General features: G+C 58.3%; 3 protein-coding genes across 3 annotated transcripts in view; 2 read left to right on the top strand and 1 right to left on the bottom strand.

Annotated features, from left to right (window-relative positions):
- Positions 1-1,847: 1,847 nt before the first annotated feature.
- UBA1 (ubiquitin like modifier activating enzyme 1) overlaps positions 1,848-13,399 on the bottom strand; it is a gene marked incomplete at its 5' end in the record, with an annotated part of 45,819 nt that continues 34,267 nt past the window's right edge. Inside the window, 6 exons of the mRNA XM_082077228.1 lie at positions 1,848-2,189; positions 6,176-6,276; positions 6,834-6,935; positions 10,160-10,351; positions 10,987-11,079; positions 11,160-11,248. Coding sequence (XP_081933354.1) covers positions 2,054-2,189; positions 6,176-6,276; positions 6,834-6,935; positions 10,160-10,351; positions 10,987-11,079; positions 11,160-11,248 — 713 coding nt within the window. The remainder of the gene's footprint in view (positions 2,190-6,175; positions 6,277-6,833; positions 6,936-10,159; positions 10,352-10,986; positions 11,080-11,159; positions 11,249-13,399) is intronic.
- On the top strand, positions 2,198-4,515 carry LOC309452606 (uncharacterized protein; the record flags this gene model as incomplete). Its single annotated transcript, XM_082077227.1, has 3 exons — positions 2,198-3,167; positions 3,313-3,924; positions 4,016-4,515. The coding sequence occupies exons 1-3, from the start codon at positions 2,489-2,491 to the stop codon at positions 4,513-4,515; spliced, it is 1,791 nt and encodes a 596-aa protein (XP_081933353.1). The 5' UTR covers positions 2,198-2,488.
- On the top strand, positions 4,552-5,978 carry LOC309452605 (uncharacterized protein). Its single transcript, XM_082077226.1, has 2 exons — positions 4,552-5,258; positions 5,590-5,978. The coding sequence occupies exons 1-2, from the start codon at positions 4,562-4,564 to the stop codon at positions 5,763-5,765; spliced, it is 873 nt and encodes a 290-aa protein (XP_081933352.1). The 5' UTR covers positions 4,552-4,561; the 3' UTR covers positions 5,766-5,978.

Raw genomic sequence — 13,399 nt, 5'->3', positions numbered from 1 at the left:
CCAATGGCACCTGGCAGCCATCTTGGGATCATTTTGATGTCACCAATGTCACCAGGCGGCCATCTTGGGGTCACTTTGATGTCACCAATGTCACCTGGCAGCCATCTTGGGATCATTTTGATGTCACCAGTGTCACCCGGTGGCCATCTTGGGGTCACCAATGTCACCAGGCGGCCATCTTGGGATCATTTTGATGGCACCAGTGTCACCTGGCGGCCATATTGAGGTCACCAATGTCACCAGGTGGCCATCTTGGGGTCACTTTGATGTCACCGATGTCACCTGGTGGCCATATTGAGGTCACCAATGTCACCAGGTGGCCATCTTGGGGTCACTTTGATGTCACCGATGTCACCTGGTGGCCATATTGAGGTCACCAATGTCACCAGGCGGCCATCTTGGGGTCACTTTGATGTCACCAATGTCACCTGGCAGCCATCTTGGGATCATTTTGATGTCACCAGTGTCACCCGGTGGCCATCTTGGGGTCACCAATGTCACCTGGCGGCCATCTTGGGATCATTTTGATGTCACCAATGTCACCTGGCGGCCATATTGATGTCACCAATGTCACCAGGTGGCCATCTTGGGGTCACTTTGATGTCACCGATGTCACCTGGCGGCCATATTGAGGTCACCAATGTCACCAGGCGGCCATCTTGGGGTCACTTTGATGTCACCAGTGTCACCAGGCGGCCATCTTGGGATCATTTTGATGTCACCAGTGTCACCCGGTGGCCATCTTGGGGTCACCAATGTCACCAGGCGGCCATCTTGGGATCATTTTGATGTCACCGATGTCACCTGGCGGCCATATTGAGGTCACCAATGTCACCAGGCGGCCATCTTGGGGTCACTTTGATGTCACCAATGTCACCTGGCAGCCATCTTGGGATCATTTTGATGTCACCAGTGTCACCCGGTGGCCATCTTGGGGTCACCAATGTCACCTGGTGGCCATCTTGGGGTCACTTTGATGTCACCGATGTCACCTGGTGGCCATATTGAGGTCACCAATGTCACCTGGCGGCCATCTTGGGGTCACTTTGATGTCACCAGTGTCACCAGGCGGCCATCTTGGGATCATTTTGATGTCACCAGTGTCACCTGGCGGCCATCTTGGGGTCACCAATGTCACCTGGCGGCTATCTTGGGGTCACCAGGTGGCCTTCTTGGGGTCACCAATGTCACCAGGCGGCCATCTTGGGGTCCCTTTGATGTCACCAGTGTCACCTGGTGGCCATATTGGGTCACCCGGCAGCCATCTTGGGGTCCCTTTGATGTCACCGATGTCACCTGGCGGCCATCTTGGGGTCACCAATGTCACCAGGCGGCCATCTTGGGATCATTTTGATGTCACCAGTGTCACTAGGCGGCCATCTTGGGGTCACCAATGTCACCAGGCGGCCATCTTGGGATCATTTTGATGTCACCAGTGTCACCCGGTGGCCATCTTGGGGTCACCAATGTCACCCGGCGGCCATCTTGGGATCATTTTGATGTCACCAATGTCACCTGGTGGCCATCTTGGGGTCACCAATGTCACCGGGTGGCCATCTTGGCGTCCCTTTGATGTCACCAGTGTCACCTGGCGGCCATCTTGGGGTCACTGACATCACCAGGCGGCCATCTTGGGGTCACCCGGCAGCCATATTGAGGTCACCAATGTCACCAGGTGGCCATCTTGGGTCACCAGGCGGCCATCTTGGGGTCACTCGGTGGCCATCTTGGGGTCACCCACACCACCCGGCGGCCATCTTGCACCACGCCCCTTCGCCATCCCCCACCCCCCCCCTTGATGTCACTTCCTCCCCACCCCCCCAACAAGCTCCTCCCCCTTTTGCCAACGTCTATTTTTATTGGGCAGGTCCCCGGCCCCGCCCTCCCCCCCACCCCCTCCTCAAGCCCCGCCCCCTCCCATCTTGGGTTGGGGGGGGGTGTGTGTGGGCAGGGCCAAGACACAACAACAACTAAAGGGCAACCAATAGGGTTGGGGGGCGAACTCGGGGGCGGGGTCTGGCGGAGGGGGCGTGGTCAGGGGCGGTGGGCGGGGTCAGCGGATGGAGTAGCGCACGTAGGGAACCTCCACGTCGTTGTCGGTGTCGTCGTTGCAGCAGAGCTCGAAGACCAGCGCCCGCACGTGGCGGCCCAGCTTCTTCTTGGAGACGCGCGCCACGATCTCCGTCATCCTGGGGACACGGGGGGCTCAGGGGACAGCGGGACTCTTGGGGACATTGAGACCCTTGGGGACGTTGGGACTATGGGGGGCATTGAGACTATGGGGGACGTTGAGACTATGGGGGACATGGGGGTCCACAGGGACACTGAGACCATGGGGGTCACAGGGAGCTCAGGTGACATTGAGACCCTTGGGGACATCGAGACTATGGGGGGACATGGGGAGCGCAGGTGACAATAAGACCCTTGGGGACATTGAGACTATGGGGGACATTGAGACTATGGGGGGACATTGAGACTATGGGGGGACATGGGGAGCTCAGGTGACAATGAGACCCTTGGGGACGTTGAGACCATGGGGGACATTGAGACCATGGGGGACATGGGGACCCTTGGGGACATTGAGACCCTTGGGGACAAGGGGGACACTGAGACCCTTGGGGACTTTGAGACTATGGGGGACACAGGGAGCTCGGGTGACATCAGGACTCTTGGGGACATTGAGACCCTTGGGGACATTGAGACTATGGGGGACATTGAAACTATGGGGGACATTGAGACTATGGGGGTCATGGGGAGCTCAGGTGACAATGAGACCCTTGGGGACGTTGAGACCATGGGGGTCATGGGGACCCAGAGGGACATTGAGACCCTTGGGGACAAGGGGGACACTGAGACCCTTGGGGACTTTGAGACTATGGGGGACACGGGGAGCTCGGGTGACATCAGGACTCTTGGGGACATTGAGACCCTTGGGGACTTTGAGACTATGGGGGACATGGGGAGCTCAGGTGACATCAGGACTCTTGGGGACATTGAGACCCTTGGGGACATTGAGACTATGGGGGACATTGAGACTATGGGGGTCATGGGGAGCTCAGGTGACAATGACACCCTTGGGGACATTGAGACTATGGGGGTCATGGGGAGCTCGGGTGACAATGAGACTATGGGGGACATTGAGACTATGGGGGTCATGGGGAGCTCGGGTGACAATGAGACCCTTGGGGACATCGAGACTATGGGGGGACATGGGGAGCGCAGGTGACAATAAGACCCTTGGGGACATTGAGACTATGGGGGACATTGAAACTATGGGGGACATTGAGACTATGGGGGTCATGGGGAGCTCAGGTGACAATGAGACCCTTGGGGACGTTGAGACCATGGGGGTCATGGGGACCCTGGATGACAATGAGACCCTTGGGGACATTGAGACGATGAGGGTCATGGGGACCCTTGGGGACATTGAGACCCTTGGAGACAAGGGGGACACTGAGACCCTTGGGGACATTGAGACTATGGGGGTCATGGGGAGCTCGGGTGACAATGAGACCCTTGGGGACATTGAGACTTTGGGGGACATGGGGAGCTCAGGTGACAATAAGACCCTTGGGGACATTGAGACTATGGGGGACATTGAAACTATGGGAGTCATGGGGAGCTCGGGTGACAATGACACCCTTGGGGACATTGAGACCATGGGGGACATTGAGACTATGGGGGACATGGGGAGCTCAGGTGACAATGAGACCCTTGGGGACGTTGAGACGATGAGGGTCATGGGGACCCTTGGGGACATTGAGACCCTTGGAGACAAGGGGGACACTGAGACCCTTGGGGACGTTGAGACTATGGGGGACACAGGGAGCTCGGGTGACATCAGGACTCTTGGGGACATTGAGACCCTTGGGGACATTGAGACTATGGGGGACATTGAGATTATGGGGGACATGGGGAGCTCGGGTGACATTGAGACTATGGGGGTCATGGGGAGCTCGGGTGACAATGAGACCCTTGGGGACATCGAGACTATGGGGGGACATGGGGAGCGCAGGTGACAATAAGACCCTTGGGGACATTGAGACTATGGGGGACATTGAAACTATGGGGGACATTGAGACTATGGGGGACATGGGGAGCTCAGGTGACAATGAGACCCTTGGGGACGTTGAGACCATGGGGGTCATGGGGACCCTTGGGGACATTGAGACCCTTGGGGACAAGGGGGACACTGAGACCCTTGGGGACTTTGAGACTATGGGGGACACAGGGAGCTCGGGTGACATCAGGACTCTTGGGGACATTGAGACCCTTGGGGACATTGAGACCATGGGGGACATTGAGATTATGGGGGACATGGGGAGCTCGGGTGACAATGAGACTATGGGGGACATTGAGACTATGGGGGTCATGGGGAGCTCGGGTGACAATGACACCCTTGGGGACATTGAGACCATGGGGGACATTGAGACTATGGGGGTCATGGGGAGCTCGGGTGACAATGAGACCCTTGGGGACATCGAGACTATGAGGGGACATGGGGAGCTCAGGTGACAATAAGACCCTTGGGGACATTGAGACTATGGGGGACATTGAAACTATGGGAGTCATGGGGAGCTCGGGTGACAATGACACCCTTGGGGACACTGAGACCATGGGGGACATTGAGACTATGGGGGACATGGGGAGCTCGGGTGACAATGAGACCCTTGGGGACATTGAGACCATGGGGGTCATGGGGACCCAGAGGGACGTTGAGACCCTTGGGGACGTTGAGACCATGGGGGTCATGGGGACCCACAGGGACACTGAGACCCTTGGGGACTTTGAGACTATGGGGGACACAGGGAGCTCAGGTGACATCAGGACTCTTGGGGACATTGAGACCCTTGGGGACATTGAGACCATGGGGGACATTGAGATTATGGGGGACATGGGGAGCTCGGGTGACAATGAGACTATGGGGGACATTGAGACTATGGGGGTCATGGGGAGCTCGGGTGACAATGACACCCTTGGGGACATTGAGACCATGGGGGACATTGAGACTATGGGGGACATGGGGAGCTCAGGTGACAATGAGACCCTTGGGGACGTTGAGACCATGGGGGACATGGGGACCCAGAGGGACATTGAGACCCTTGGAGACAAGGGGGACACTGAGACCCTTGGGGACTTTGAGACTATGGGGGACACAGGGAGCTTGGGTGACATCAGGACTCTTGGGGACATTGAGACCCTTGGGGACATTGAGACTATGGGGGTCATTGAGACCATGGGGGACATGGGGAACTCGGGTGACAATGAGACCCTTGGGGACATTGAGACTTTGGGGGACATGGGGAGCTCGGGTGACAATGAGACCCTTGGGGACATTGAGACCCTTGGGGACGTTGAGACCATGGGGGACATGGGGACCCACAGGGACATTGAGACCCTTGGGACTTTGAGACTATGGGGGACACGGGGAGCTCAGGTGACACCAGGATCCTTGGGGACATTAAGACCATGGGGGACACTGGGACTTGGGTGACATCAGGACCCTTGGGGACACTGAGACTGAGGGGGACATGGAGACTCACAGGGACATCAAGACCCCTGGGGACATGGGGGACACTGGGACCTCAGGTGACACCGAGACCCTTGGGGACATTAAGACCATGGGGGACATGGGGCACACTGAGACTCTTGGGGACATTGAGACCATGGGGGACACGGGGAGCTCAGGTGACAATGAGACTCTTGGGGACATTGAGACCATGGGGGACATTGAGACACTGGGGGGTCATGGGGAGCTCAGGTGACAATGAGACCCTTGGGGACATTGAGACCTATAGGGGACACGGAGCCCCCGGGTGACACCAGGACCCTTGGTGGGGACACCGAGACCTGGGGCCAGTTCCCAAGTGCCACCAGGTGTCACCCGGGGGTGTCACCAGCCATGGGGACACGGGTGACATCAGCCCATGGCGACCTCAACCATGGGATTGTCCCCCTATGGTGACACCCAACCCCCACCCATAGGACCCCAAACCCCACCCATGGGTGCCCCTGACGCCATGTCCCCTTTGGACCCCCGGGACGTGTCCCCCACCCCAAACCCCACCTGTCCCCACCATGGGACCCCAAACCCCAACCCGTGGGATGTGTCCCCCACCCATTGGTCCCCCCCACCCATGGGTGCCCCCCCCCCCGCCACCCATGGGTGCCCTACGGTTGGTCGTGGCGCTCGCGCAGCTTGGCCGGCGGCATGAAGAACGAGTAGAGCATGGAGACGCCCTGGGACAGCATGGTGATCTCCAGGCGGTGCTCCTTCTGTGGGGACAGGGGGACACGGGGACGTGGGGTGGGGTCTCCAGCACCCAAGGGTGCCCCACGGGGACCCACAGCGCCCCACGGCCAAGGGGGCGCCAGATACGGTGGTGGCCACATCTCCCCCCACTTCCCATTGAGGTGTCTCCATGGGGGATATGGGGACACTGGGTGGGACATGGGGATGTGGGGTGGGGTCTCCAGCACCCAAGGGTGCCCCACGGTGACCCACACTGCCCCACAGCAAAGGGGGCGTCAACCATGGTGGTGGCCACATCTCCCCCTGCTTCCCCTTGAGGTGTCCCCTCTGGACTTGGGGACATCACCTGGAGACATGGGGACGTGGGGTGGGGTCTCCAGCACCCAAGGGTGCCCCATGGGGACCCACAGCGCCCCACGGCCAAGGGGGCGCCAGATACGGTAGTGGCCACATCTCCCCACCTTCCCCTTGAGGTGTCTCCCCTTGACTTGGGGACCTTCATGGTGCCCAGGAGGTGACACCATGTGGGTCCCCCAGCCCCCCAAGCGCCGTCCCAGTCCCCCCCAGTGGCTCCCAGTACCTTGAAGTAGGCGAGGAACTGGCGCAGCGTCATCTCCTGCCCGTCGGGCTGCAGCCCCTGCACCTCGAACCGGTCCCACAGCGTCCACTCCACGTCGTAGTACTGGGGGGACAACGGGGGGAGATGTGGGGCAGCCCCACGGCGGGGACGCCCGTCAGGCCCCAACCCAACTCAACTCAACCCAACTCAACCAACCGAACTCAACCAACCCAACCCAACCCAACTCAACCCAACCCAACCCAACTCAACCAACCCAACCCAACCCAACCCAACCCAACCCAACCCAACTCAACCCAACCCAACTCAACCCAACCCAACTCAACCCAACCCAACCCAACCCAACTCAACCCAACCCAACTCAACCCAACCCAACCCAACCCAACTCAACCCAACTCAACCCAACCCAACTCAACCCAACCCAACTCAACCCAACCCAACTCAACCCAACCCAACTCAACCCAACCCAACTCAACCCAACTCAACCCAACCCAACTCAACCCAACCCAACTCAACCCAACTCAACCCAACCCAACCCAACTCAACTCAACCCAACTCAACCCAACCCAACTCAACCCAACCCAACTCAACCCAACCCAACTCAACCCAACCCAACTCAACCCAACTCAACCCAACCCAACTCAACCCAACCCAACCCAACCCAACTCAACCCAACTCAACCCAACCCAACTCAACTCAACCCAACCCAACCCAACCCAACCCAACCCAACCCAACCCAACCCAACTCAACCCAACCCAACTCAACCCAACTCAACCCAACCCAACTCAACCCAACCCAACCCAACTCAACCCAACCCAACCCAACTCAACCCAACCCAACCCAACTCAACCCAACCCAACCCAACTCAACCCAACTCAACCCAACTCAACCCAACCCAACCCAACTCAACCCAACTCAACCCAACTCAACCCAACCCAACTCAACCAACCCAACCCAACTCAACCCAACTCAACCAACCCAACCCAACTCAACCCAACCCAACTCAACCCAACCCAACCCAACTCAACCCAACTCAACCCAACCCAACTCAACCCAACTCAACCCAACCCAACTCAACCCAACTCAACCCAACCCAACTCAACCCAACTCAACCCAACCCAACCCAACTCAACCCAACGCAACCCAACTCAACCCAACCCAACTCAACCCAACTCAACCCAACCCAACTCAACCCAACTCAACCCAACCCAACTCAACCCAACCCAACTCAACCCAACCCAACTCAACCCAACCCAACTCAACCCAACTCAACTCAACCCAACGCAACCCAACCCAACTCAACCCAACCCAACTCAACCCAACCCAACTCAACCCAACCCAACCCAACCCAACTCAACCCAACCCAACTCAACCCCAAGTCAACCCAAGTCAACCCAAGACCTTAACTCAATCCCAACTCAACCCAACCCAAGACCCCAACTCAACCCCAACTTAACCCAACCCAACTCAACCCAGTCACAAGACCTCAACTCAACCCAACCAACTCAACCAACTCAACCCAACCCAAGACCTCAACTCAATCCAAGACCCCAACTCAACCCAAGACCCCAACTCAACCCAACATCTACCAAACCCAAGACCTCAACTCAACCCAACTCAACCCAACCCAACTCAACCCAACTCAACCCAACCCAACTCAACCCAAGACCCCAACTCAACCTCAAGTCAACCCAAGTCAACCCAAGACCTCAACTCAATCCCAACTCAACCAAGACCCCAACTCAACCCCAACTTAACCCAACCCAACTCAACCCAGTCACAAGACCTCAACTCAACCCAACCAACTCAACCAACTCAACCCAACCCAAGACCTCAACTCAATCCAAGACCCCAACTCAACCCAAGTCAACCCCAACCCAACCCAACTCAACCCAACCCAACCCAACTGAAGCCAAAGACCTCAACTCAACCCCACCCAACACCTCAGCTCAATCCCAACCCAACCCAAGACTTCAGCTCATCCTCAACTCAACCAAACTCAAGCCAGCTCAAGATCTCAACTCAACCCAAGACGCCAACTCAACCCGTCAACCCAACATCTACCAAACCCAAGATCTCAACTCAACCCAACCAACTCAACTCAAACCCAACTCAACCCAGCTCAACCCAACTCAACCCAGCTCAACCCAGCTCAACCCAACTCAACCCAGCTCAACCCAGCTCAACCCAGCTCAACCCAGCTCAAGCCAACCCAAGACCTCAACTCAACCCAACTCAACCCAATCCAACCCAAGACCTCAACTCAACCCAACCCAACCCAACTCAACCCAACCCAACTCAACCCAACCCAACTCAACCCAACCCAACCCAAGACCTCAACTCAACCCAACCCAACTCAACCCAACCCAACTCAACCCAACCCAACTCAACCCAACCCAACTCAACCCAAGACCCCAACTCAACCTCAAGTCAACCCAAGTCAACCCAAGACCTTAACTCAATCCCAACTCACCCCAAGACCCCAACTCAACCCCAACTTAACCCAACCCAACTCAACCCAGTCACAAGACCTCAACTCAACCCAACTCAACTCAACCAACTCAACCCAACCCAAGACCTCAACTCAACCCAAGACCCCAACTCAACCCAACCCAAGACCTCAACCCAACCCAACTCAACACCTCAACTCTACCCAACTCAACTCAACCAATTCAACCCAACCCAAGACCTCAACTCAATCCAAGACCCCAACTCACCCCCAACTCAACCCAACCAACTCAACTCAAACCCAACTCAACCCGCTCAACCCGGCTCAACCCAACCAACTCAACCCAACTCAACCCAACCCAAGACCTCAACTCAATCCCAACCCAAGACCTCAACTCAACCCCAACTCAACCCAACCCAAGACCTCAACTCAACCCAAGTCAACCCAAGACCTCAACTCAACCCAACCCAACTCAACCCAACCCAAGACCTCAACCCAACCCAACCCACCTCAACCCAACCCAACCCAAGACCTCAACTCAACCCAACCCAACCCACCTCAACCCAACCCAACCCAAGACCTCAACTCAACCCAACCCAACACCTTGACCGAACCCAACACCTCAACTCAACCCAACTCAACCCAACCCAACTCAACCCAACCCAACTCAACCCAACTCAAGCCAACCCCAACTCATCCCCAACTCAACCCAAACCCAACCCAACCCAAGACCTCAACTCAACCCAACTCAACTCAACCCAACCCAAGACCCCAAGTCAACCCCACCTCAACCCAACCCAACCCAACCCAAGACCTCAACTCAACCCACCCCACCCAAGACCCCCACCCCTCCCAGGGGGCCCCTCGGGCGCCCCCCACCTTGTTGCGGGGGCAGGCGAGGGGCTCGGAGCAGGCGACGAAGGGCAGCGCCAGGTTGAGGAAGGAGTTGCGGTAGGAGCTGAGGCGCCGGTGGCCCTGGACCAGCTTGTAGAGCTCCAGGCAGGCCAGTCCCACCACGGCGCCCGTGGTGGTGGCGATGGCCGGGATGATCTTCCCCGCGATCAGCTTGCTCTGCGCGGATACAACGTATAGACGTCAGACGTATAGAACGTGGAGATAGAAGATCCTTGTTTGGTCCCTCCCGGATGCCTGGGTCCCTTTTTAGGGCTTTTCCCGGATGCCTGGGTCCCTCTTTAGGGCTTTTCCCGGACGCCTGGGTCCCTTGTTTGGTCCCTCCCGGACGCCTGGGTCCCTTTTTAGGGCTTTTCCCATAGCACCCATAGGACCCCCCTAGCACCCATGGGTGCCCCATAGCACCCATAGGACCCCATCACCCATGGGTGCCACACAGCACCCCTTAAGCACCTATGGGTGTCCCATAGCACCCATAGGACCCCCCCAGCACACATAGGTGCCCCATAGCACCCATAGGACTCCCTCAGCACCCACGGGTGCCCCATAGCACCCATAGGCCCCCCCAGCACCCATGGGTGCCCCACATCACCCCGTCACCCATGGGTGCCCCATAGCACCCCATCAGCACACAGGGGTGCCCCATAGCACCCCCTAAACACCTATGGGTGTCCATAGCACCCACAGGACCCCCCCAGCACCCATGGGTGCCCCATAGCACCCCTTAAGCACCTATGGGTGTCTCATAGCACCCACAGGACCCCCCCAGCACCCATGGGTGCCCCAGCACCCACCTTGTGCCGGTCGGCGGGCGGGATGTCGTAGTTCTCGGCGCGCAGGTTGGAGGCGGCGACGATGAAATCCATGTGGAAATTGGTGTCGTCATCCTGCGGGGGCACCCAAAGGTGGGCGGGGGCACCCACGGGTGCTGGGGTGGCACCCATGGGTGCTGGGGGGCAGCACCCACCTTCTCGAAGTCGATGGGGAACATGCGGAAACCGGGGAGCTCGTCGGGGCTGGGAAGGGACGCGCGGAGCTCCTCCAGCCGCCCGTCGTCTGCGGGCACCCATGGGACCCCTCAGCACCCATGGGTGCCCCATAGCACCCATAGAGCCCACAATGTCCCCATAGAACTCATGAGACCCATAGAACCCCCAGAACACCCATGGGACCAATAGAACCCCCACAGTACCCATGAGACCCCCTCAGCACCCATGGGACCCCTCAGCACCCATGGGTGCCCCATAGCACCCATAGAGCCCACAATGTCCCCATAGAACTCATGAGACCCATAGAACCCCCCAGAGCACCCATGGGACAAATAGAACCCCCACAGTACCCATGAGACCCCCTCAGCACCCATGGGACCCCTCAGCACCCATGGGTGCCCCATAGCACCCATAGAGCCCACAATGTCCCCATAGAACTCATGAGACCCATAGAACCCCCAGAACACCCATGGGACCCCCACAGTAACCACGAGACCCCTCAGCACCCATGGGTGCCCCATAGAAGCCAGAGCACCCCTAGAACCCATGGGACCCCTCAGCACCCATGGGACCCCTCAGCACCCATGGGTGCCCCATAGCACCCATAGAACCCACAATGTAGAACTCATGAGACCCATAGAACCCCCAGAGCACCCATGGGACCAATAGAACCCCCACAGTACCCATGAGACCCCCTCAGCAGCCATAGGACCCCTCAGCACCCATGGGTGCCCCATAGCACCCATAGAGCCCACAATGTCCCCATAGAACTCATGAGACCCATAGAACTCCCAGAGCACCCATGGGACCCCCACAGTAACCACGAGACCCCTCAGCACCCATGCGTGCCCCATAGAAGCCAGAGCACCCCTAGAACCCATGGGACCCCTCAGCACCCATGGGTGCCCCATAGAACCCATAATGTCCCCACAGAACTCATGAGACCCATAGAACACCCATAGCACCCATGGGACCCCACCCATGCTCCTCCAGCCGCCCGTCGTCTGCAGGCACCCATGGGACCCCTCAGCACCCATGGGTGCCCCATAGCACCCATAGAGCCCACAATGTCCCCATAGAACTCATGAGACCCATAGAACCCCCAGAACACCCATGGGACCAATAGAACCCCACAGTACCCATGAGACCCCCTCAGCACCCATGGGACCCCTCAGCACCCATGGGTGCCCCATAGCACCCATAGAGCCCACAATGTCCCCATAGAACTCATGAGACCCATAGAACCCCCAGAACACCCATGGGACCAACAGAACCCCCACAGTACCCATGAGACCCCCTCAGCACCCATAGGACCCCTCAGCACCCATGGGTGCCCCATAGCACCCATAGAGCCCACAATGTCCCCATAGAACTCATGAGACCCATAGAACTCCCAGAGCACCCATGGGACCCCCACAGTAACCACGAGACCCCTCAGCACCCATGGGTGCCCCATAGAAGCCAGAGCACCCCTAGAACCCATGGGACCCCTCAGCACCCATGGGTGCCCCATAGCACCCATAATGTCCCCACAGAACTCATGAGACCCACAGAACCCCCAGAGCACCCATGGGACACTCATAGCACCCCCAAAACCTGCCCTTTAGCACCCATACCACCCCCCTGTAGCATCCATAGGACCCCCGTAGCACCCATGGGACTCACAGGACCTGATAGAACCCTCCATAGCACCCATGGGACCCCATAGCACCCATGGGTGCCCCGGAACACCCATGGGACCCCCAGCACCCATGAGACACCCCATTGCATCAATAAGACCTCATAGCACCCATATGTGACCTATAGCACCCCATGGCACCCGGAGAAAACCTCATAGCACCCAAGGGACCCTCAGCACCCATGGGTTCCCCATAGCAACCATGGGACCCCCAGCATCTATAGAACACCCCATAGCACCCATGGGACACCCCGTACCACCCATAGGACCCCCAATACCACCCATACCACCCCCAGTACCACCTATAGGACGCCCAGTACCCCCCCATACCACCCCCAGTAGCACCCATAGGACCCCCAGTACCACCCATAAGACCCCCAGTACCACCCATAGCACCCCCATATCACCCATAGCACCCCCCGCACCACCCATAGGACCCCCAGTACCACCCATAGGACCCCCCATAGCACCCCCTGTAGCACCCATGACCCCCATACCACCCATAGCACCCCCAGTACCACCCATAGCACCCCCAGTACC

The sequence above is a fragment of the Streptopelia decaocto genome, assembly GCF_964273445.1.
Source record: "Streptopelia decaocto genome assembly, contig: HAP1_SCAFFOLD_701, whole genome shotgun sequence".
Taxonomy (NCBI): Eukaryota; Metazoa; Chordata; class Aves; order Columbiformes; family Columbidae; genus Streptopelia; species Streptopelia decaocto.
Note: the sequence above shows the minus strand (reverse complement) of the source record. Positions and strands in the feature narration are given on the sequence as shown.

Bases quoted from the DNA above. Each gene is read 5' to 3' on its own strand.
- LOC309452605 (XM_082077226.1), top strand. From the start codon at position 4,562: ATGGGAGTCATGGGGAGCTCGGGTGACAATGACACCCTTGGGGACACT. The intron at 5,259-5,589 runs GTGACAATGAGA...CTGGGACCTCAG, and splicing joins GGGGGACATGGGGAACTCGG to GTGACACCGAGACCCTTGGG.